The sequence below is a fragment of the Zingiber officinale genome, chromosome 2A, assembly GCF_018446385.1.
Source record: "Zingiber officinale cultivar Zhangliang chromosome 2A, Zo_v1.1, whole genome shotgun sequence".
In the NCBI taxonomy this organism is placed as follows: domain Eukaryota; kingdom Viridiplantae; phylum Streptophyta; class Magnoliopsida; order Zingiberales; family Zingiberaceae; genus Zingiber; species Zingiber officinale.
Genome location: NC_055988.1, coordinates 95,189,985 through 95,215,331, shown reverse-complemented (window position 1 = coordinate 95,215,331; position 25,347 = coordinate 95,189,985). Strand labels below are relative to the sequence as shown.

At 40.4% G+C, this 25,347-nt stretch overlaps 2 protein-coding genes and 1 pseudogene across 2 annotated transcripts; all 3 read right to left on the bottom strand.

Moving 5' to 3' along the window:
- Positions 1-1,964: 1,964 nt before the first annotated feature.
- LOC122039811 (osmotin-like protein) lies at positions 1,965-2,766 on the bottom strand. Its single transcript, XM_042599250.1, has one exon. It carries the CDS (start codon positions 2,764-2,766, stop codon positions 1,999-2,001), a length of 768 nt encoding a protein of 255 aa, XP_042455184.1. The 3' UTR covers positions 1,965-1,998.
- A 501-nt stretch (positions 2,767-3,267) lies between these two features.
- Positions 3,268-4,334, bottom strand: LOC122043820 (WUSCHEL-related homeobox 5-like). Its single transcript, XM_042604394.1, has 2 exons — positions 3,787-4,334; positions 3,268-3,647 (listed from the first exon to the last, which is right to left on the bottom strand). The coding sequence occupies exons 1-2, from the start codon at positions 4,187-4,189 to the stop codon at positions 3,268-3,270; spliced, it is 783 nt and encodes a 260-aa protein (XP_042460328.1). The 5' UTR covers positions 4,190-4,334.
- A 1,242-nt stretch (positions 4,335-5,576) lies between these two features.
- LOC122043819 lies at positions 5,577-24,973 on the bottom strand (annotated as a pseudogene).
- Positions 24,974-25,347: the final 374 nt, after the last annotated feature.

Here is a 25,347-nt window from a genome sequence, read left to right as displayed (position 1 = left end):
GATGATATCCATCTGTCACGTCAAGCGTGCAGCGGCAGTAGGAGGGGCACATAGCGCTAGGCCACAAGATGACATTTAATGAAGGCAATTAAGAGGCATGGAGGCGCGCTCAGCTATAATAAGTAGGGATTTGCACGATCTCCCAGAAATATGGATGACGTAAACCCAGATTGACCCACCCAAGAAAGCGCAAGAGAAGGTATCGAGGATGGATCTTGCTTGTGCTGATCGCCGTAAGGAAGTAAACGTATCGCCGACCAACAGTCTTCAACAAGTTGATCGGCAAAGAAACTTGCTAGCACATTCACTCAGTTACAAAGGAGCGGTTACATAGCCGACCGTCGGGCTACGTCAGTTTGATCAGAAGTTAAGGAGTGTCATAAGTCGATCAAGTGAAAATCGTCATTGACAATTTGTCCAGTCAGTCGGGTTTGCAGCCTCTTTTGACTAGACTTGAGAGGGAGACATGTGATGCGGCGATAAGAAGGGGCCCACCCTACAAGGGTTAGTTACACGATGAAGGTCAAAGTTAGGGCGGTTAACGTTCAGGTATCATATGGGCAAACAGATGATAATCGTATTGGCCGGTCGGACAATATACAGAATCCTGGCCGAGCAGCTACCCCGCTCGGCCTGACAACAGGACTCGGCACGGGTGCAGCGGAGTTTCGGCCGAGCGGACGCGACACAAGCATAGCGAAGTTTCGGTCGAGCGGCTAATTCGCTCGGCCTAGCAACGAACTCACTGTGTTATCTCTCGACATCCTTTTGAGAGTTAGTGTCGCTGACACCAGACATGGTCAACAAGAAGATCGTACGACGGAAGTTTCCACTGTCACATCAAAGATATATTCGGCTTGTTAAGATATTGTGTCAGAAACAATTTACTGACAAGTCTTTTCGGGAGAAATTTTGAGAAGCATGCCTGTCTGAGGAAGCGTGCGCGCGTTACAGAAACACTATATAAAGGGAGTCCAAGCATTGACAGAGGCACGCGATATATATTATTTGTGTTATAGTGTTTATTCTTGTTGCTCCGCCTTCTACTTCATCGTCGGTGACTGATTTGAGCGTCGGAGGGCCAACCCCGAGACCCCTTTCCTGACTCGACACTGACGTCATCTGTTTTGTAGGGCGGAGCAGAGTATACGAGCGATCAGCGAGATCTCCATATCCTCGTCTTTTTATCTCATCGACTTTCGGATAAGATCAAAATTATTATTATTATGTGTTTTAAATTGTTATTTAATTATTTTGTTAAAAAAAATATGTATAATTGTGACAAAAGATGAATACGTTCGCACCCAGCATTTCCATCAACCCGTTTTAAGATCATCACGGAGGAAAAAAAAAATACGATCTATTAGTATGTCACTTACCTGGACGGGGTTGACGGGTGATCAGAAAAAAAAATATGTATAATGAAATCAAATCAGGTGGTTCGGTTCGAATTGGTTGTGCTTTGTAATTCACTTCTTAACCGAACCGGCTTCATACGGTCTATTAGTTTGTTTTGCCTATTAAACTTACTATATATAACAGGGACCTCTTTTAGAATAATATGATTTATGTTAAAAAAATTCAAATTTTTATTCGACCAAAGGAATGAGACATTCAAGTATTAAAATTCAAAATTTCCTTTTTCAAATAATTTAAATATATTAGTAAATTAAATTAATTTGATTATTTTAATAACTCTTATATATATATATATATATATATATATATATATATATATATATATAATCTTATATTAATTCAAACAGCCCATGCAGATCGGCACACCTAACAAACCCGTCAAAACGTGAAACTGCTGAGTAATATCCAAAACTAAAATTCCTTTTTTGAGAAATATCCAAAATCAAACTATTCCACTTAACGCGAATCTTAAAGCGTATAAAGTATGTCACTTATTCTAATAATACTTCATTAGTGGCTAATTAATTGCCGGCGTCCAGTGCTTAATTCGCTAATCATCTCCGAGCAACCGCCGGAGCTTCAATGGCAGAAGATGACCTTGAGCTCGCGCGGCGAGGCGCACTCGTGGGTCAGCGACGGGCTGTCTTGGGCGTAGGTGAAGGTGGCCGGGCACGCGCGCTTGAAGAACTTCGAGTAGATGCTCGGCCGGCACATCTCCCAGCTGCTGTAATTGTTCCGGCAGCAGAGCTCGTCGGTGCCGAAGGCCACGCACCCGCTCTTGCACCCCACGACGGCTCCGCCGGGGCCCCTCATCTTCAGCACCTCCGGGCACGTCGCCAGAAAATCCACCTGGCACCCCACCACCGGGCACCGCCCCTCCCCCTCGTGCGGCGTCACCGTCATCCCCACGTTGAACCCGTCGACGAGGCTCACGCCGTAGGACGTCAGGTCGCGCTCCCCGCCGTGGTGGAGGGTGATTTGAGCGAGGCTAGCGGGGGGCTCGCCGCCGAAGCCGCCACACTCCAGGCGGCCGCCGCAGTCGCCGGTGTCGCAGGACAGGCGCCCGGCGGCGCCGTCGCCGCCGCAGCCGGTGCGTGCCCAGATGCGCCCAGACCACGTGGAAATCGGCGCGGGGAAGGTGCGGTAGGACTGGGAGGGCAGGAAGAACCCGCCGCCCTCGAGGACGTCGCCGCCGGAGTTTGGTTGGATGGCCGGCCACAGCGGGAACGGGCAGTTGTTTACCACCGTCAGGTTCATCGGCGGGAACTGGGCCGACGACTGCTGGGCCATGAGGAACAACAGGACCAGCAGAGACGAGAGCAGCGGGAAAAAGGAGGCGGAAGCCATGGCGGGAGCTTCTGATACTGCAACCTGAAGCAAAGCAGAGGAATTTATAGGCGCAGAAGGGATTTATAATGTGACTGATCACATTATTTCACGAAAATATATTTAATTGTTTTTTCAAAAATAAAATCAGTCTTAATTCCTTTTTATTTTAATTAATTATTTTATTTTATTTGAAAAAAAAATTGAAAAAGCAGTGTTGCTTATTGCGTGAGGTGTCTGGTACGGCAGAAGAAGTAATTATGAGCAATATTCTTTATGCGGATGGTTCTGGAATTCCATTCACGCATAATGTGAGTTCCCTGATCATGAACATTATGGAAAAAGCGCCGAATATTTCCAAATTCTCATTTGGGTACAAAAGTCGGATTCAATTGTTTCGTGTAGTTTACTGAAAACTCGCCCTTTCGCCTCATCGCCTGTAATTTTAAATTATTAAAAACGGAACGGAGCAAAACAAGGCAGGAGTTCTCGTGCCACGTGGCGCGTCAGCATTGCTTTCCCCTACTTCCCGTGAACCCAAACAAAGTTTGGCTCGTCGGCCGGCGGTGCTGCGCCCTCCTCCTCCGTCGCCGGAGTCGGAGTGCCGCCTCCGGATTGGAGCCGCTCCTCCGAAAACCCGGTCGGGTGCAACGGGAAGAGTTGCAGCGTCTCCTGCGTCTGGCCGCCGCCGTCGACGTCGAGCACGGCGCGGTGTTCACGGCGGTGAGTCGCGCTGTTCCGGCTGAATGCGTCTTCCTCGTGGTCGACAAAACCAAAGCCCGGGAACGAGGACGCTTTCGGGAGACCTGCGGACGCAGGGAGGAACACGGCGGGGAAATGCGGCTGGAGGAGACCGACACCGCCGACGTGCGAAGAGTGAGCGTAGTACGGAGTGTAAGCCACTGGAATATAACGCACTACAGAGCATTAAATTATAGTACAATTCATTGCCTCTGTCCATGCTAATAAACAACAAGTAATCATAAAAATGGAAACTTTGCATGCAACGGAGGAATAGAAATTGGTTCGAGACGTCCTCACCATTGTTATTGGTGTAAGTTGAGGGCGGGGGAAACGGAGGGGGGACTGGGGGCTGCCGTAGCGGCGGCAGAGGAAGGTGGTGGTGGTGGTGATGGTTGAGAAACCTGGAGAAGTAAGCAAAGCTCTCTTGCTTCTGCTTCTGCTTCTGGCGCTGCCTCGCCTTGTGATTCTGGAACCAGTAGAACACGTTCTTCCCCTCGATGCTGCCGTACTCTCTCAGCTTCCCGGTGATCTGCTGAATCTGGTCGGCGCTCGGTGTGCGCACGCCCTGCTTGTACAGCCCCTCCAGCAGCGAGATCTGCTCCTTGGTTGGATTCCACCGGGAGTTCGAAGCGGACGAGGAAGAAGACGTCGCCGCCGCAGACGACCCTGTCTTGCCCTTCCCTGTCTCCGCCACCTCCATTGGCGCGCGCACTCAATCAAACGCCTATGTTCGGCGGCGAGGACGAGTATATATAGTGGATGGGAGGGCGAAAGGCGCGCGGTGGTTGTCTCGTAGCGGGTCAAACAGAGCGTAGGAACGTGAAGGTTTGACGTGGGTTTGTTTAACTCTGAAAACATGGCGAAGCGCAGAGCGGCCGGCGCCGCGCCAGGTGCTGTGCCACTGCCGCGCCGCGCGCCCCTCTCTCTCTCTCCGCTTTAACTTTTTGGCGTCGTCGTTTTGTTTCCTTCGGGGGATGCGCGCATTGAATGAATGGAATGCCGGTTTGGGCTTTCAAAGGCTCTCTAGCTTTTTTCAAAGCAGAGCAGAGGATTTGAGACACGGTTAATTTAGAGGATGCTCCTCCTCGGGAATGAATGAAATGCATTCTTTCCTGGCTCTCTTCGTCTTCTTAATCTCATCTGAATGCTGCGTAAATGCTCACGATGAAACCATATTTGTGTAACATGCACATCCTTCGATTCCACCACTGATTGCGTACGTGCTCAAATTGTTAGCCTATCATCTTCCAAAAGATTTCGATTGGGTTTGTTTTTTTTTTAAGCTCAAACCTTTTGTTAAATCAATCAATCAGTCATATGGGCGTTCAACGGGATGGTGCATGAAACATGCAATCTATGTAACACATGAAAGATTTCTCTGCAAACTAAAGGAGAGTCACGCAGTTAATGCAGAGGAGGCTAGATATCTCGGGAAGAGCAGGAGAGAGGAAAACATAGGGCAGTGGCGATCGCACGCAGCATGCACACAAATGGCACGAGATCTCTCTACCTCTCTGCAGGGAGATCCGGTGGGAATTCGTAGGCTCGTGGAGCTCAACGCGCGCGGAGAAAGATACATAGTGAGCGAAGCAGCAAGGGAAGAAAGGAAATGGTAGCCGGGCAAAAAGAAGTGAGAGAGAGGGAAAACAGAAAAAAAAAACAAGAAAGGAAGAAGGCAAACGTATATGGTTGATGTGCATGGTAGTCAGCACAAAAGGGGTAGGGTTAGCCTATGGGCGGCTATGGCTATGGGGGTGTAGTAGAGGGTGCAGCAGTAGACTACAAGTAGTAGTGGTACTATGGTCTGCATGCTGCCAATCACGAAGAGAGAGTGAGAGAGGAGAGATGGCATTGCATGGCATGGACTGGGGTGGTGCATTGGGAAATGGAGGAGGGAGGGAGGGGGATACGGGAGATCTCAGTATGCATGGGCAGGGGAGGGGGATGTACGTAGGAACCGCGGCGCTTCCGCTCTTTTGGGAAACAGTATGCTTGTTTATTTCTAGGGATAAAAAGAAGGCTCCTTTTGTTTAGCCAAACCGGGCGGAAAGGAGAGCAAAGGGGAGGGAAGAGGAAGGAAATTAAAATTTTTGATTCGAATCGAATTGATAACATCAATAGTATAAACAGCTGATGGCTGAAGTGTAGGGTAGACTGGAGATGGATTGATAATCGACATCTTAGAACTCACTCATGGTTTAGAGGTACTTGACCATGCCTCGGCCTTCGACACTGAGTTTCGAACAACTTCAGCAACTTCTTGTTCATCTGCAGGATAAACAATTGAGTGTGAATAAAAAAAAAGAAGATAGCCATGGGAATATTGATTTTTTTCAGAACTATTTTGAGACATTTGTTGCTGACGCATTATAAAATTGAATCAACATAATAAGATTTATACCTTCCGCAGTGGGGCATACCAATGCTATTAATCATATGGGGTTATGATTCTAATTACTTATCAGCAAATTATAGATAGCATGACAAGGAGTTGAAAATATTGAACTAGGCGGTGGGAAGCAGACCCCTTACCCTGAGATATCACTAAAGAAGCAGGCATATCTAAAAAAATTAGGAACTTCTTATTGTTTGCTATACGTCCTTGAGTCACTAGTTTACTTATCCCTTATTATGAAAGCATCTCTAATCCTGTCCCCATAATGATTTCCTTCCTTTGATAGCAAATATAGCTGTATCCCAAAATCTGCAATAATGTCCTCTTTTTACACTATGCTTACGCTAGCCCAAAAAAGGAGCTAGGATCAGGGCGGCTAATCTGAACAAGGGCACAAGGGCAACTTGACATATTTAAAATTATTAATGAAAAATAAAGACATTATTTAAAAAAATTATTATTAAGTTTTTACCAACTATATTTAATATCAGTGTTCTAAAAGGCACCGTCTATGACTGCCTAGGCGATGCCTAGGTGAGGGGTGGCTGTCCACCGGCCGACCTTTTGCAAAGGCGACGTTGATAGGCGTTGTCACTTTAATCAGCCGCCTAGGTGGCTAGGTGCTGCTTAGGCACGAGACCTCTGGTTTTATTAAAAAAAAACAATAAAAGTCCTCCAAATCGATTGGCCGATCGATCGAACACTTCCCGAATCGATTGGTCAATCGATTGGCATGAGTTTCGCAAGAAACAAAAGTCTGCCGAATCGATTGACAGGTGAATCAATTGATTAATCGATTGAACCTTCTCAATCGATTCATAAGTTGCTACCAATCAATTGGCAGCAACAAAAGGATTTATATTTTGATTTTTGAATCGTTTAAAAGGACTTTTTCCTCTTCATCTTCTCCCTCCCCTTCTTCATCGAAGAGCAACATCTCTGCTGTCATTTTTTTCTCCAACAGTCGCAACATCAGCCATGTATCTTCATCAGCCCTCTCCAACGCACCCTACCCTAAACCATAACCCAGCCAACCACCACCAGCACCCTGCTCTGTTTCTTGACATCTTCCGTCGGAGCTCGCCGTAGCTAGCTAAGGCTGTCAACAACGAAGGGAAACCAATCCTAACTGCTGGGTTGGAGCGCAGCACCTTGTTCCCTCATTTCCCGCCTGCGACGATCTCCTTTTCTTCCCAATAATTTTTTCTTCTGCTAAGTTAGTAACAACATCCCTGAGTTTAAGTGGGTTAATAAAATTTTATTGTATGTTATTAAATCTTGTATGTTATTGCTTGGCTTGAATTGATCAATTGATAATTGATTTTTTGAATGCTTGATAACCATTACTTGATTCAAATGATTTTTTTTAAATTGATATTGATAATTTTTTACTTGTGTAGTAAAATATCAGGTACTATATCTTTTGAAGTATCTAATTCAATATCAGAGATTAATATCCTTTTGAAGCGTAATTCAAATGACGTTGGATGAGAATTTGTGGACTTAGAGGATCCTAAAAATTTGAATAAGTTGAGATGCAAGTTGTGGAAAAATTACTAGTGGTGGAATTTATTGGATCAAATAACATGTTGCCAATATCAAAGGAAATGTTGTCTTATGTAAGAAGTCTTCGAATGATGATAAAGTGAAGTGTAAGAATGTCATTGAAGAAGCAAGAACAAAAAAGAAACAAAAGAATATGAATGAAATGGGGGTAAGAGAAGAAGTTGTTCTTGAAGAATATGAGGAAGATGGAGTTCAGGGACAAGAAGAAACCCGCTTACTCTTGGCCTTATGAACCGATTTGCATCTGTCATTGATCCCGAGTCTTCATTGAGTGGAAGTAAGAAAACAAAACAACAAAATATTATTGATGCACTTTGGAAGCAATGGACACATAGTGTGCACCAATATTTAGCTCGATGGGTGTATGAGTCTGGTATTTCATTTCATGCCATTGACAATGACAGCTTCAAGAGGTTTGCGGAAGTGGTTGATCAATTTGGCCCGGGTTATCGTCCTCCAACTCAATACCTATTAAGTGATCCCTTATAGAAGGAAGAGGTAGATATAGCTAAAAGTCTATTGAAGAGGCAAGAAGAAAAATGAACTTTGAATGGTTGCTCAATTTTGACCGATGCTTGAACCAACCGAAAAAGAAGAAATATCATGAATTTGTGTGTCAATTGTAAAGAAGGCACAAGTTTCCTTTCTTCTAGGGAAGCATCGGATGAAGCACACACCGGGAATTATATATTTAAATCTATGGATAAATGCATGGAAGAAGTTGAGCTCAAAAGTGTAGTTCAAGTGGTAACGGACAATACTTTGGATAATATGGCGGCAAAAGATTTGATGAAGGAGAAGAGGTGTTATATATTTTGGGCTTTGTGTATAACTCACATCGTGAATCTTATGCTTCAAGGAATTATGAATCAACCTAAGTTCAAAGAGGTGATTAAGAAGGCAAAAAGCTTGACAATCTTTATTTATGCACATCACAATACATTATCAATGATGAGAAAGTTTACAAAAAAAAAAGGGGGAATAGTTGAGGCCGGGAGTAACACGATTTGCAATTATTTTTCTAACTTTGCAAAGTTTGATGGAGAAGAAAAGTGAATTAAGAGCTATGTTTGCTAGTGAAAAATAGAATGCATGCCAGCATTCAAAGAGTGCAAAGGAGAAGGTGGTATATAATACCGCTATAAGTGCCTCTTTTTGGAATGAGGTAAATTTTTGTTTGAAGGTATTTGCCCCTTTAGTTAAATTGTTTCATCTTGTTGATGGTGATAAGAATTCATCTATGAGTTTTGTGTATGGAGAATTACTTAGAGCAAAAGAGGAGATTAAAGTGGCATTTAAAAATCAAGAGCTTCACTATCGTCCGGTTATTGATATTATTGATGAGAAAAATCGTAATCGATTTGATAATCCACTCATTTGGTGCTCTACCTCTTGAATCCTTATTACTCCTTTAATGACCAGAGCATAGGAGGTGAAGAAGTGGTCACGAATGAATTTTTCACTTGTGTTGAAGTATTCTTTCATGATGATATTGATAGTCAAAATGAGATAATAAATGTGGAGTTGTTAAACTATATTAACAAAATGGGGAATTTAGAAGAGCATGGGCTATAATTGGGTGTAAACAAAATGATGAGATATAATTCGGGTAAGAACTAAGAACAAAGTAATAATTATTTATTTTATAATTTTTATTGCTTGTTTTTTAATTTTGTTTATTGTTATTATTTGATTTGTTTTTATTTAGTTGGATGGTGGCATCTTTTTGAAAATGGTGTACATAAATTGCAAACGATGACTAAAATGATCCTTTTTTAACAAGTTCTTTCGGTTGTGAGAGAAATTGGAGTACTTTTGAGGGGGTAAGTACTTAATTACTTATTGTGTAGTGTGTACTAACTACTAATCAATAATTACTAAATGTCTTAATATGTATTCAATATTAATATTTTTCTTTAATGTAGATCCATACAAAGAAAAAATATAAACTAGATACCGGAAGATTGAATAATTTAGTCTATGTTCAACCCATTGCAAATATCATAAACAAAAAGAGAAGATAAGAAGAAAAAGGAGTTGATGTGCTACTTGCTAGTATGACATAAGGATGGATTGTTTAATGGTGGAGATGAAGATGTTGAGACAAATATTGAAGAGGTAAGAAAACTTCACGAAGAAGAATTTGTATCGGATGAAGAAGAGTAAGATCTCATGGATTTTGAGTTTGAATCTGATACGGAAGAAGTGTTGGAGAAATATGGAAATTGAACTAGAAGAAGAATTAGGGATATAAGATGATTATATGAGTTATTTTGTGCACTTTTGTTATTTTTATTGTATGTTGAAGTTGAATAAATTAATATTTTGAATTTTGATTAATATTTTACTCCTTGTCAATTTGTGTATTTAACGTTGAGGGTGAATAAAAATTCCGCCTAATCACTGGACGGCAGGTGACTGCCCGCCTACCGCCTAACGCTTTTTAGAACATTGTTTAATATTAGTAGAAGTAGACCCCATCTAGTAAGGATAAAACTTGATTGTTATTGTACATTTAATATTAGTAGATAAGCTTTAAATCTTATCTAAACACTGGAATTCGATATCTAAGTCGAGAAGCAACCTGACACATCTAAATACACTTATCGAGTTAAAGTTCTGTTATCATTAGCAGGAAAGTTATTAAATATACAATGGATTAATCTGTAGGTCAAATTATTATTTTATGGAAAATGTATACGAAAGATCAATATTAACAGAGAAAATAAGTTTTAAAACTGACTTACGGCTATCCTTCGCTGATCCTGAATAACTTGTTTTGCTCTAGCCCTGACTTCTTCAGGGTCAACCTTAGATCGCGGGCGAACAGAAAATCCATAGGCATTGTTTCGGGCCTAGAAGCATGTTGTCGAGAAGCTGAGATACCAGTTTTGCTAACTCTGTAACTGTTGGGCGTTACATCAGGAGACGAAAGGGTTCGTCCCTTTCGCTGCTGCAAACGGATGTTTTCTGCTAACACCATGGAGACGAAAGAGTGTCCTTTCCCCTTCGTCTTCCTCAGCCTTCCTATTTAAGGTGCGTCCAAGCACAAATCCGGCAAGAGAGGAGCGCAGCGGATGTGATCAGGGGAGCGCAGCGGATGTGATCAAAGAGCTTTGCGAGGTGATCAGCGAGCAGAGGAGAACACCTAGTGGTTAGGATTTGGCTCGTGAACTTTGGAGCACTTTCCGATTTTCCCGTGATTGTGCTTCCGACAACGACTGCCCACTTCGACCGCCGACGTCTTCAGTTGCGACTTCGGGAGATCTATGTGAGTGATTATAATTACCACATTGTTTTATTTTTATTTATTTCTGTTTCATGCTCTCAAAACTATCAGAGCATGCATGATTTTGAAAGCAAGGAAATCGACGCGAAAAAATTCGTGTTTTTCTTCTTCTGTCGCGAAGAAGAAGATGAACAGAAACACTGTTCATCAATTGAATCGATTAACCAATCGATTCAATTGAATTGAATCGATTAACCAATCGATTCAATTGAATTGAATCGATTGAAATTTCGTTTTAATCGATTCAAATTCGTGAACAGTGTTTTTTGACAAAGCACAGTGAAGAAAAAAAAAATGCGTGCTCACTGAATCGATTCAAGAGAAGAAATCACGAACAGTGAGAGTGCACTGAATCGATTCTTCAATGAGAAAATAAATGGAATGAACCGTGTCGTTTTGACGAAGCACAGTGAGTTACGTTTTTGCATGCGAAAAGAAAAAAAAACGTGAACATTTTTTTAATGATACTGTTTGTTTTTTGTTTTTCATGTAAAAGAAAAAAACGTGAATTTTTGTTAAATGTTAATTAAATATATTTATTAATTAATTAAATACCTACCGAAATGTATTATTAATTAATTTATGGTTCAATTTACTATAAATGGAACCAGACCAACTTGGTCGATCAAACTTAGGTCTGGTTTAAATTATTAATTAATTTAAACAGACCAAATTAATTCAATGATATCAAGATCTGGTTCAAATTATTTATTGGTTTAACCAATTCGTTTATTATTGAATTAATTAGGGTGACTTTGATTACAGAAGTTGGGCTGATCAAATATGACCGGATTAGTTTTGTTATGTCAGATTTGATAATAAAAATTAGATTTGTTCTAATGGGTCAGACTTAATCTAATGGGCATTGGATGAATCAAACGAACCAAAGTTTGATCAATAAGTCTGAGATTGACTCAAATGGGCTTAAACAATAACAGAACATAAGTCCAATTAGATTAGTTCTAATGAGGACAATAGACTAAGTTTAATATCCGAACTCCTGATTGACCGGTCTAATGGGTCAGTCGACTTAAACTCCTGAAAATCGAGAAGATTTGTTTTTCTTGATTTATAATGATGGTATGCCTGTATAAATTGAATTAAACTGGTTTTGTACTGGTTAGTCGATTTTTGTAAAAATACCGGAAAAATGACGAATAAAGATAAGGGAATTTTCCGGAATTTATGGGAATTTTTTTCGAATTTTTCGGAGCTCGTATGGACGAGTTTATAAGGATAAAACGGGATTCCGAGAAAGCCTGTTTAGGCTGCCCATTTAAGCGAAGAAATGTTTATATTTATAATTCCTTTCCCGTTTCTTTTTATTTTTTTATTTTTTATTTTTTTTATTTCTTTTCCTTCGTTTCCCTTCCTCACCAAAACCCCCGCGCGCCCCTCTTCTCTCCCCGTCGCAACCCGTGCCCTAACCGTCGACCGTCGAGGGTTTTCCTCCTCATATTCCTTTTCTTCTTCCCATACAACCTCTTCTCACCATGCCTAGTCTTCTATTCATCGCGCTACCGCTCGACGCCGCACTCCTCTTCTCCCAAGCGCCGGCAACGAATCTGCCACCACCGACCTACTGTCGAGATTGTGTGCCGAGCACCAACATCCGAGCCCTAGCTGCCGTCGTCGCACGGAGCAGCGCTGCGGACCTCCCTTGTGCCCTAGCGCTATTGTTTCCCTCTGCCCTAGCGACGACAGTTGGCCGCCGGCGCCCCTTTCCGGCGCCCTCCTTCCTTTCGAGCAGTGTAGATTGGCCTAGGGCTCGAGTTCACCTACATACTTCCTGCCGTGCCTAGTAGTGATCCTTAAGGTAGGTGGTCTAACTTGCTGTGGAATTAGGAATCGTGTAATTGATTTCCTTGTGATCTTCTTGCTGTTCTGGACCGGGAGGAGAATCTCAGATCAGTTCTTATTGTGTTTCCAAATCAGAGCTTGGATATTCTTCTCTGTTCTTGATCATCCCTTCCTTGAGGTGCATTTAGGTCACGGTTGAGGTAAATTGAAATTCGGATGATAGTGCATTTCAGGGATAATTTGGCTAATTATGGATGTTGGTGTTGAGATGACGAAGGAAAAGTGAACTCTTTCTTCACAAATCACAGGGGAGTGTTTTGTTGTCCTGCTGCTATATTAGAGGTAAACACTAACTTTAGCAACTGTTTTGGTACTTTGGCTGTTGGATTATTGATGTGGGCGAGTTGGGTTTAATTCGATCAATGAAGGTATTGGAATTTGTGTTAGAATATGTTGGTATGTAGTACTTTGGTTATAGAAAGGATGATGGTGATATGATTAGGGTTTTACCCAAATTTAGAGTTAGAGATTTTATTTAGCTATTTATGAGAATTTTAGCTAAATAAAAATATATGTATATTGGTGACACAGGACTTTGACGCGAGACGAACATCTCGATGTCGGATTTGGACATTCCTATTGGAGGCGGGTACTTTGACTTATGTCTTTTGATATGCATAATAATGTGTTTAACATATAGCAATGATTGTGTTTTCCATTTGTTTCGGTTGGTCACTACATGATCTGTTACATGTTTGCTTGTTTACTTATTATGCACTGCATGTTATTATTTACCTGATCATACAGGCTTTAGAAGTAGTGACACAACCATATTATACATTATGTTCAGGACCTAAGGTTTATTTGATACCCTATCTGATCTGTGTACCTTCCATTTGATACATTGTCCTGTGGTACATACTTTGTATTTATTTATATGGTTATTGTTATGTTGTTCGTGATATTGCCATGTTTAGTGTCATGCATCATCTTGCATGATTGCATGCTGTGCGATTGTCTGCTCCATTATTGTTGAGCACATCGCCAGTTACATGTATCCGTACACACCACCACTCATGGGTTAGTGGTAGATCAGACAGGTGTGTGACAGATCTGCTGTTTGGCTCCGTTGGTCTGGTGACTCAGCGTGGTAGCCGTTTGGCTCCGCTGGTTTAGTGTAGCAGCGTGGTAGCCAGCAGGCGGTTGGACTCTGTTTGGCTCCGTTGGTCCGCTCATAGGTAGTGTGACACAGCGTGGTAGCCGGCAGAGATACCTCCCCGTCATCGTGTACCGGGAGATGAGAGCATTGCGCTCCCCCACTTATGATTTGGGGTAGGAGGATAGACATACTCCGACAGCATCCCGTCCACTCAGTCACTCATCAGGAGTAGTGATGTCAGAGTGCACGGTTGTCACAGCCCTACCCACTCGGACTCACCATTGTGTGTGAGTTGGCTGACTGGCGTCAGGGGTGACTATGACATTGGCATCATATGCATGATGCATTTATTGTTTGTGTTTGCTGCATATATATGGATGTATATGGTTGACATGCATACAGGATTATGACACTCTCTGTCTAACGACATGTTATCCTTATACTTGATCCTGGTTAGTACAGTTTTCTCATGTATTCCTCAGTTGCATTTATCTTCTTGTATCAGGAGACTGTACGCATGATTTATCTTCTTTATTATGCATATCAGTTGTTACCCGCTGAGTGTTGGACTCACACCCTCCTCCGTTACTATTTCAGGTTGATGCTGTCAGGAGAGAGTTCTAGTCGCTAGTCCCCTACAGACCGCGAGGACGTGTGGTTTATCTTTTGATTTTCTTTATCAGACTAGTTCTGTTTGATACACTTGGATTATGGTTTTTGTGTTATGGATATTGCACTATTTGGACTTGTATTAGTTTACTATATGGTTACTGTCGATGATTTTCATTCAGATTTGTTTTACTACATGCCTGCCTGGATGGCAGAAGAGGTGAGTTGATTTTATCGTCGGATTTATGTTTTATGAGTGTAGTGGAGTAGGACATCGGTTTTGAGCTTTATGGGTGTAGTTGAGTAGGGTGGATTTTGAGTCTTCTTATCATTACTATTTAACTACGTGGTTATGTCAGCCAGAAGCTGAAATTGATATAAACTGCGTGGATGTCTGTGTTATTGTTTGTTTATTATTGTTATTATTCCAACCACATGTGGCTGAGGTATATGGTGATGTAGAATGTTTCAGATTGCCCGCCGTACAAGGGAGATGCTGTCGAAATTTCTTCGGACAGTGACTCTCCCGGGACGTGACAATTTTTTACTGACTTATTTAAATTCAATTTTTCAGATGACACGGACAATTATCACATTGACTCGTCGCGAAGTGCAGCGAAACCAGCTCCGAGAGGAGATTCAGGAGATAGAGTATAAGTCTGCTTATGGAGTCGACGGACATGTTAGACGGCTGGATAGACTATTTTGGAAACTTGAGCAAGAAGAGTTTTCAGTCCTGGACAGTTATAGGATCTGAGCATTGATGCATTCATTGCCAGAGTATCCCAGGGTAATAACAGACTATGTATGACGCGTCACATATTCAGTACTGTGTGAGGAACTACTTCACCATATGGGTGAAGAAGAGCCTGAAGAGTCTGAAGATGACTAGGAGATGCTCGAGGAAGATCCAAAAATTGATCTGATGAAGAATCCTGAAGCTACCCCATCTGATATTATCCCAAGTGAGTCCAGGTTAATAGGGATAATGTTGGCTGCTACACTAGTGTTTGTCCTAGTGGGAGCAATGCTGACCTTTCTAGTTTACTAGTGTTCTGTTTACTATCGTTATGTACGAACAATGTTAGCTCATCTAGTTTTTGAGTCATGTAATAATTTCTATCGTTTTATACGAACAGAATTAAATAATGAAAAGTTATGTTATATGTTAACTAACTTGGAAATGATTAGTTTATTTCATGATATGATTAATTCATATATCCATATGATTAGTTCATATGAAAAATGATTCGTTCATTAGATGTGATGTGTATAATATAATTGATCAATGTTGATTAGATTAGAACATACAAATGATGAGTAGAAACAATGTTATCACTTGATTTTGTAAACTAATTCTAATTTACACTGAGTCAATAATTAATTGCACATATATGAATTACACTGAAATAATAAATAATGTATTTATTTATGTAGACCATGGCAACTAAAAACATCATAGCTAAACTCAATAAAGGTGAAAAATTATATGCGGATAACTACAAAATCTGGCACCTCAAGATACAATACGTTCTCGAGGAACAAGAAGTTCTAGAGGTTGTAAATCAATTCTTAGAGGAACCGGTTGATGGTTCTAGGGCACAGCACAGACGTGACCTTAATGCCTATAAGGCATGGAAAAGGAAAGACTCCATTGCTAAGGGAATACTGATTAGTTCAATGGTGGATGACCTGGTATTTGACTATGAGCCATTACCATCGGCTCATGCTGTCTGGGTAGCCCTTAGAGAGAAGTACAGTGGAGTCAGTCTGAATAAGCTCCGTCAGCTAACTATCAAGTTTGATAGCTGTAAAAAGCGCTCGAATGTTACCATGGCTCAACATCTCAGGGAGATGGATAACATGATTCGAGAGCTTAAGACTACAGGTTATGCATTGACTAATAAACAACAGGTTCAAGCAGTTATCCGTTCCCTTCCTGATTCTTGGGAAACGATGAAACAGAACTTGACCCATAGTGAGAGTATCAAGACTTTCACTGATGTCTCACGCCATGTGGAACTTGAGGCGGAGAGAGGATTGAATCCGCAAGGATTTCGGATCAAGCTTTTGTAGCTAAAGGTTCTGATTCCAAGAATAAGAACAAGTGGTTTAAAAAAGGAAAGGGAAAAGGAAAGGAGGCTAATGCTGTTGCTGCGAAAAACCAAATCAAGAAGAAAGGAAAGAAATATGGACAGAAACCTAGGAGCAAGTTGACTTGCTTCAACTGTGGCAAGAAGGGTCATTTTGCTCGGGAGTGTGCTGAGCCTAAAAAGATTCAAGAGCAACGAACCACGTAGCTCGTGATCGAGCTACATATGTGGAGTACCGTCGGATACCAGCTGGCAACAAATGGATATATGTAGGAAACAATGCAAGAATTGAAGTCAAAGGAATTGGCACTTGCAAGCTCAACCTACGTGGTGGAGGCACCTTGTTTCTACATGATGTCCTGTACGCTCATGAGATTCGACGAAATCTGGTTTCCGTTATTTGTCTTCTTGATTTAGGTTACAATGTAAATTTTTATAGCCTTTGTGTGGAACTTCGAATTAACTCTGTGTTAATTGGGCATGGTTTTGTAACAAATGTTTTATGGTTCTTGATGTAGAACCAAATAATAATGATGGTTGTTTTTCAAACATTGTTCTTACTAGTAATGCTGATGTTAATGATGAAATTTGACATGCTAGATTGGGACATATAGGACAAGAACGAATGAATAGATTAGCTAAGGAGGGACTATTAGGCACTCATACTAATATTAACTTGTCTATATGTGAGCATTGTCTTGCGGGAAAGACGACTAGAAAACTATTTGGTAAGGCTATTAGGGCTGAATCACCATTGCAATTAATTCATTCGGATATTTGTGGTCCAATGAATATGAAGGCTAGAAATGGGAGTTCCTATTTCATTACATTTATCGATGACTTCACACGTTTTGGTCATGTGTATTTGATTTCTCACAAATCTGAAGCATTGGATTACTTTATTCGTTACTTGAACGAAGTTGAGAATCAATTGGAACGTAAGGTTAAAACCTTGCGCACTGACCGTGGAAGAGAATATTTGTCTGATCAATTCAAGACAATGTGTAATGAGAAAATGATTATTAGACAGCTAACTATCCCTGAAACTCCATAGCAAAATAGGGTTGCTGAAAGAAGAAATAGGACTCTTCTTGAAATGGTTAGGTCTATGATGGCACAGGCTAATTTGCCAATCTCCTATTGGGGAGATGCATTAAAAGTTGCGACCTATATACTTAACAAAGTGCCTTCAAAGTCAGTTCCATCTACCCCACATGAACGTTGGACAGGCAGAAAGCCGGATTTGAGTAATCTGAGACCTTGGGGGTCAGCTGCCTACGTTCATGATAAGACTCACGAATATGAAAAATTAGGACTCAGAGGTAAGAAGTGTATCTTTATAAGGTACTCTGAGACTTCTAAGGGTTATATTTTTATTGGTGAGCGACAAGATGGAACTATCTCTGAAATAGAGTCAAGAGATGCTACTTTTCTAGAAACTTAGTTCCCAACACGAGGTAAAGTTGATAAGACAATTCCTCTATATGAGATAGAGGAGGAGGATAATGTTCCTTTATCAACAGACCAGGAGATGTCTGAATCTAGTCAACTGAGTGGGAGTAACTTGCCACTGAATGAGTCAGTTTCTCAACAGTCTAACCTTCGAAGAAGTAGTCGTCAGATTATTCCTCGGAGAAGGTTTGATATTGAGAATGAGGCATTGATGGTTCTCCCAGTTGATGATGAGGAACCTCGAACAGTTGAGGAAGCTTTGAGAAGCTCAATTAGAAAAGAATGGAAAATTGCAATGGATGAAGAAATTGAGTCAATGAGAAAGAATCAAGTTTGGGATTTAGTCGATCTTTCTCCAAGCCGAAGGGCTATTGGGAATAAGTGGATTCTCAAAGTAAAGAGGAAAGCAGATGGATCGATTAATCGATACAAAGCTCGATTAGTTGCAAAAGAATATACCCAAATGGAGGATATTGACTTTGAAGAGACATTCTCCCCAGTTATGAAGTTTGTGTCAATACATGTCATCCTAGCTATAGTAACACAATATGACATGAAATTACATCAGATGGATGTAAAAACGACTTTCCTTAATGGTAATCTTGACGAAGAAATCTATATGGTACAACCAGAAGAAGACCAAGAGAAAAGAGTATGTAGACTTCGGAAGTCTATATATGGGCTAAAGCAAGCGTCAAGACAATGGAACATAAGATTTAATGAAGTAATATTATCTTATGGTTTCGAAATGGTCAATGAGGATCATTGTGTTTACCTAAGAAAGGAAAAAGGAAAGTTTATCATTTTATCATTATATGTTGATCATATGCTAATAGCTGGAAGTGACATAAAGTGTGTGATAGAAGTCAAAAGTTGACTTTCATCACAATTTAACATAATAGATATGGGAGAAGCAGAGTACATCTTAGGAGTGAAGATCGTTAGAGACCGATCAAAGAGGTTTTTGGGTTTGTCTCAAGAAGCTTATATCATTAAGATGTTGCAATACTTCAATATGTCATATTGCAACATTGAACAGACGCCTATAGCAAAAGGTACTGTCTTGAGCAAAAGTATATATCCCAAGACTCCTGAGGAAATAACCGAAATGAAGAAGAAACCATATGTCAATGCCATTGGTAGTTTGATGTACACTATGTTGTGTACCCGTCCCGATATAAGCTATGTTGTTGGTTTAGTTAGTCGTTTCTAGTCAAATCCAAGATCGATACACTGGAAAGCAGTGAAGAAGATATTCAGATATCTTAAAGGAACAGCTGATTATTGCCTCTTCTTCCAAGGATCAGAAATGAGCCTAAGTGGTTACACAGATGCAGATTGGGCAGGGGACCTTGATAACAGAAAATCCACATTCGGTTATGTCTTCTTGTTGAATGGTGGCGTCATCTCATGGAACAGCAAGAAGCAGGCTTGTGTAGCCTTGTCGACAATGGAAGCTAAGTATGTGGCTTGTGCAGCGGCTGTGTAAGAGGTTATCTGGCTAAGAAGGTTCCTGAAGCATCTGAAAATTGCTGAGGATAGTGGGAGTCCTGTTACTGTGTACTGTGACAGTCAAGCTGCGATAGCTTTTTCCAAGGATCCCAAATATCACAGCAAAGGCAAGCATATAGAAATTAAGTATAATTTTATAAGGGATATTGTTGAAAAGAAAAAGATAATTCTTGAGTACATCCCTACACGGAATATGCTTGTTGATCCTTTTACTAAGTCATTGACTAAAGAGTCATTTCATGGACATGTGAAGTCTTTGGGACTTCGAAGAATGTAACTAATTGTAAAGACATTTTGATAAATAAAAAATGTCATGATCTATTCAGTGTATATGTCTTTGTTACATTCGAATAAAAGTCTCGATAAGCATGTTGACAGATTGAGATTGATCCACTCACATAGACAATCATCTCTATTTGTTAAGTACAAATAAAGGTAAGACCGTTGCTTATGGGACAACTTATGTAGCTGTGAATAGAGACATACCCATAAGTTAAGGTCGCATTGATAATTGTGTCAATATGAGATCATTTATGTAATGATTGAAGTAAATGCACCCACCATTTACTGAATCTGCTTTAGGCCATATTAGAATTCATATGTTGAATTCAGGATTAGACATTGGGAATGTCTAGATCGAAATTTGTACGATGTTAAATTTTGGAAAAAAACATACGCTCTTTTTGGAAAAGAGAATAACATCGTAGCATGTGATTCATACCACATGTGCTATGGCGACCAGAAGGGTAGTAGGAGAATAGATCCATGCTTCTCTACTATGTGAGACCCTTGAGATTATAAGTTAATCTCGATTTTACCCTAAGTGACTATTTAGCTGTCTACTTAAAGTTCTGATCAGTGTCTACTACTTTAACATGTTTCCTATTGGTTATGGATGATTCGATCTATGGAGCATAACTAGGAAAGCGACTGATTAGAATGAATCGATTCTAGCTAAAAAGGAAGATTAAGATTGATTTACATCTATGACATTTATTCACTAGTACCGGTTACATTTTTAGTTCAGTACATAAAATGTAATTGTGAATAATTTGTTTGATTGGAGATGTTGAATATGCTCTTGACATATGATCAATATGAGGGATTAGAGATGTTCATAATGATATAAATAATTTAATCTGGGGTAAAAGCAAGTCATTTATGTCTTTGATTCGTTCTATGGACATTAATGTCTCTAATTTGTTCTATGGAGCAGCTAAGTAAGGTGTAACAATCTTCTTAGCAATTGAATGCTCACTGTGCTTGCTGTCGCGCGAACCATTTTCCCTAATGTATGGAATGGATGTTCTTATTTGGTCTTTGTGACTAAATTTTGCTCTGGTCTTCGTGGCTTGATCCTCATAAAATCTATGTGACTTATTTAGTCTTTGTGACTAAATTTTGCTCTGGTTTTCGTGACTTGATCCTCATAAAGTTTTCGTGACTTATTTGGTCTTTGTGACTAAATTTTGTTATGGTCTTCCTGACTTGATCCTCATAAAGTCTACGTGACTTATTTAGTCTTTGTGACTAATTTCGCTCTGGTCTTCGTGACATGATCACCTTGTAGTCTATGTGACTGACATGGTCTATGTGACTATATAACCTTATGGATTGACTTGGACGAGTGGGAGATGTTGGCCGTTACATCAGGAGACGAAAGGGTTCGTCCTTTTCACTGCTGCAAACAGATGTTTTCTGCTAACGCCAGGGAGACGAAGGGGTGTCCTTTCCCCTTCATCTTCCTCGGCCTTCCTATTTAAGGTGTGTCCAAGCACAGATCCGGCAAGAGAGGAGCACAGCGGAGGTGATCAGGGGAGCGCAGCGGAGGTGATCAGAGAGCTTTGCGAGGTGATCAGCGAGCAGAGGAGAACACCCAGTGGTTGGGATTTGGCTCGTGAACTTTGGAGCACTTTCCGATTTCCCCGTGATTGTGCTTCTGACAGCGGCTGCCCACTTCGACCGCCGGCGTCTTCAGTTGCGACTTCGGGAGATCTATGTGAGTGATTATAATTACCACATTATTTTATTTTTATTTATTTCTGTTCATGCTCTCAAAACTACCAACACTAACAACATAGATATATCATAAAAGAAGGCATGGTTATCACTAGAAAGAGTCGATTGAACTATGGATCATCTTACTGTGAAAATTGAGCCAGATCAAGATCATCATCCCGGGACTGGACAGCAGTAGATTTAGCCACTTGCCTTTAATCAACAAAATAAAGAAATGAAGGGATGTCAAATCAACCACAAAAAAAAGCATAACGATGTCATGAAAGACAACAAACTGGAGCAATTACTTTTGAGGTGGAGGTCTTCTATATGGTACCCTGTCGTCATCGAACCGTCTCATATCCTCAAATCTAGTACTCTTGTTAAATATTGGTCGACTCTGCACAGGGAGGATGAAAAACAAGGCAGTTTAACAAACAATTTGATCAGACCTGAAAGGGGCAAAAGTGCAACACAAACTTGACAGATGGCATGATGCATGAAACAGGAATGGACAAAAAAAGGGCATTGCATTTGACTCATTACCCATTTATCAACTAACTCTTTAGCAAGTTTTCTATTTGCTGTTATATCCTCATCTGATTTTGACAAAAACATAATCACCTGCATATATACAACAGTAGTTCAGTCAAGGCGTGATGAAAAAGAGTGGAAAAAAACAAGTAAAAATGTAGTATTTAACCTTTCCAAGACCACTCTTTTTGAGTTGTTCTCTCCTGTCAAATTGCTCTAGATCTATTGGAAACTGTGTGACAAAAGTAAATTACAATGCCCCACATACAATTCCCTATCACAAATGAGAAACTCCTTTGTAATGACATCTGAAAGAAGGTTTAGTATCGCAGACCGAATGTTCATAGTAGGCAAAGATCCATAAGGTAGGGGTTCAAGCCAATTCTTGAGTAAAGTCAATACCCCATGATCAAGGAATTCTTGCTGAAGTTTTTTTCTGCATTTAGGAGAAGTTCAAAGGTGCCAGATGAGCAAAATGTTTTATGTATTATACTTTGGCACAACTAAATGATAACTCTAGCAGACATAATCATCAGGATATAAGATATTTTACTTTGACAAGACTTCAACAAGCAATGAAAGCTTTCTAAGTTTGTTAATGGCTGGTTTATTTTGTCTGTTCAACTCTGCATCTTCTTCAGCTGTAACTTCTAATTCAGCAATAAGATGCTCCACTATCAAAGCAATTTCAGCAGGTGACTTCTCGTTTTTCTGTTTTTTCTTTCCACCCTTTAAGAGCTGTTTGACTTCATCTTCTCAACCCTCTTCAGCCTACAAGGTACAAGAGGTATCAAGACGATAAGAGCAAATACATGCTACCCACTACGACCATCAAAATTGATCTAATAAAAAAAAAAACAGACGAACAAGGCCAAGTTCTCAGCATCATGCAGAGTGATTGAAGAAAAGTATAAACAATGCATCAGGTTGCATTTCATTAGGCATCTATGTGCTAAGCACAAGCATGGCAAATTGGGCCATGAGAACCATCACCGAGATTATATCACAAGTTCACAACAAATTGGCTAGAAACAAGGACACATATCACATGAAATTAAGAAACAAAGATTAACTCATTCCCAAGTTGACTTGCTATTTAACAAATTCTATATAACAATCAAGTCTTATCCCACTATGTGGGGTGGCTATATGGATCATTTTACGCCATTGAGCTCTATCTCCTATTATATTTAACAAATTCTATAAGGATATTTATTCAAATAAATTTAAGGTGTCAAAGTCAAGCAATATATAGTAAGCTAACACCCAAAGACTTGAGTTACAAGCTGTAGGATAAGTCAAAGGCATACACAAAACTTTCAAATTTATGATAACTCACAGTTGTATTGCATTTTGTTAACAATTAAAGATATCAATATATATCAAAATCAGTCTTTATAATTTCATTTTGTTTTTTGTAATTATACTATGGTTTTTATTTGAAAAGTTTACCATGTTATTGGTTTTAATTCCAAAAAAAAAACATGAGGGGAGTCATTTTATCATGGTCCAAGGTATTAAAAACAGATTTATGGTTCAAATAGTGAGTCTTGTAGACAAGTTTCACAAGAGTTGGACCAAATTTTTAAGAGTTTGAAGGAGCTGCCACTGTATTAATGTCATCAGCTTACAATCTTCCATAATCATAGTTGTACATCTCTAAAGATTCGGCCTTTACTTTCACAGAAATGTTGCTAGATAATTAGGTTGTGACCTTCACCAAAAAGCCATATTTCTTTCCTCTTTAGTACTGAGATTGTCTCAATTATTTTCTGATATGAAAATTGTTCTCTCTTCTTCTCCTCAAGGAGTTCACCAAGAACTAGCGATCTCCCTAACCAACAACAACTAGTTATTGCCTCTTGACTCAAAGATTGTTCCCGTTTTGTGATAAAATACCTCAGTTTTATGGTACTGAAATTTCATGAATATCTCAAAACCTACTAAAGCAAATAACGGATTGAATAGCTATTCATGCACACTAGTTGAAGATTATGTACATATGATAATTATGTGCAACTATGACAGTTAATCAAGTAATGATCAAAGATCGCATTGCAAGATAATCCTTCTAACATTCAAATACATTCAAATAGACACGTCAATGTGGAAAATGGGCAAAAATAACAACTGAATCATAAAAACAAAAATCTCATAACAGGTGTCATAAAAGGTTAACCTGAGGTGAATTCCTCGCGAAAAGTTCATTATCACTTCCATAACGATCCGCAGGATCCACACCACTATCATCGATGAAATTATCATCATCCACAGTTAGCATACCTTCTTGATCATCCTGATTCGTCAGCAATGACACACCGGACTCAGTTAATTTGACAAAATCACAAAAAGGAGAAGCAAATTGTTTCAGGAAATGAAGCGTCCAACCTCTGAATCTCCACCAGCTATAGTTTTCCACATTTCCTCCTCTTCCTCTGGGTCAGCCTCGTCATCTCTCGATCCCCCACCGTAGCCCTTAAATCCTGATTTCGATCCCTGTCCAGTGAACCGGTCCGCTTTAGACGACGAGGGCAGTTTTCCTTGTTCTTTTTCAAACTCCCCCCTTTTCCTTCCTTCAGAGATGGAGTGCTTTTCATCTTCTTCATAGACGAAGAATTTTCGTCCTCATAATCGTCTAACCACTCTTCGTCAAACGCCGGCTCGGGGTTGCCGCTCCTACCCGGTGAGTTTTCCCTACCCCTCTTCACTAGCCTCTTCTTAGGTTTTCCGCTCTTGTAATCATCCGTGGAATTCATCACCGGTGTCGGCGAACGGTCCCGCCGTCCCCAGTCGCCTTCGTCCTAGTCATCATTGTCGACCGGGAGAGCCAGCTCTGGGGAAAACTCCCTATCCGAGGCTGCGTCCGGATCCATCAAAGGCTCTCCGTCTTCGTCCATATACCTGAAGAGGAAACCAGATCGAAACCCAATGCAGGAACGAAAAATCGATCTCCAGGAAGAAAAAAAACAAATGTTCAATTAAGATACGCACAGATCGTCGTAACCCATCACGGAGGACCGATCTGAAGCAAGGAATCGACGATTTGAACGAAGCAGAAGCAGAGAAGGTTTTTCCATCACCGAGCAACGTTTTGTTCTCCAACGGTGGAAGTGATTACTTCTTAATCATATATAGAAGAAATTTTATTCATTATACACCCTGATTTAAATATTATTCACTAGAAGGGCCTGTTTTCCGCTTCAAGTCATTCTTATGATTGATTGAAAAGATTAGATTATGTAATGTACTCAAGATTATAAAATGTAGTGAAGTTTTGTAATCTAGAGTATAAAGTAAATATTATGTAATCTGATTATATTATGAGGTCATCGTTTAATTAAAATTTAATTGTCAAATATACTCCTAGTCCATCGTCGCCGCCGCCCACTGTCGCCGCCCAACGCCGTCGACCATCGCCCCCCAACACCGTCGACCGTAGCCGCCCATTGCC

Bases quoted from the DNA above. Each gene is read 5' to 3' on its own strand.
- LOC122043820 (XM_042604394.1), bottom strand. From the start codon at position 4,189: ATGGAGGTGGCGGAGACAGGGAAGGGCAAGACAGGGTCGTCTGCGGCG. The intron at 3,648-3,786 runs GTGAGGACGTCT...GTTATATTCCAG, and splicing joins AACTTACACCAATAACAATG to TGGCTTACACTCCGTACTAC.
- LOC122039811 (XM_042599250.1), bottom strand. From the start codon at position 2,766: ATGGCTTCCGCCTCCTTTTTCCCGCTGCTCTCGTCTCTGCTGGTCCTG.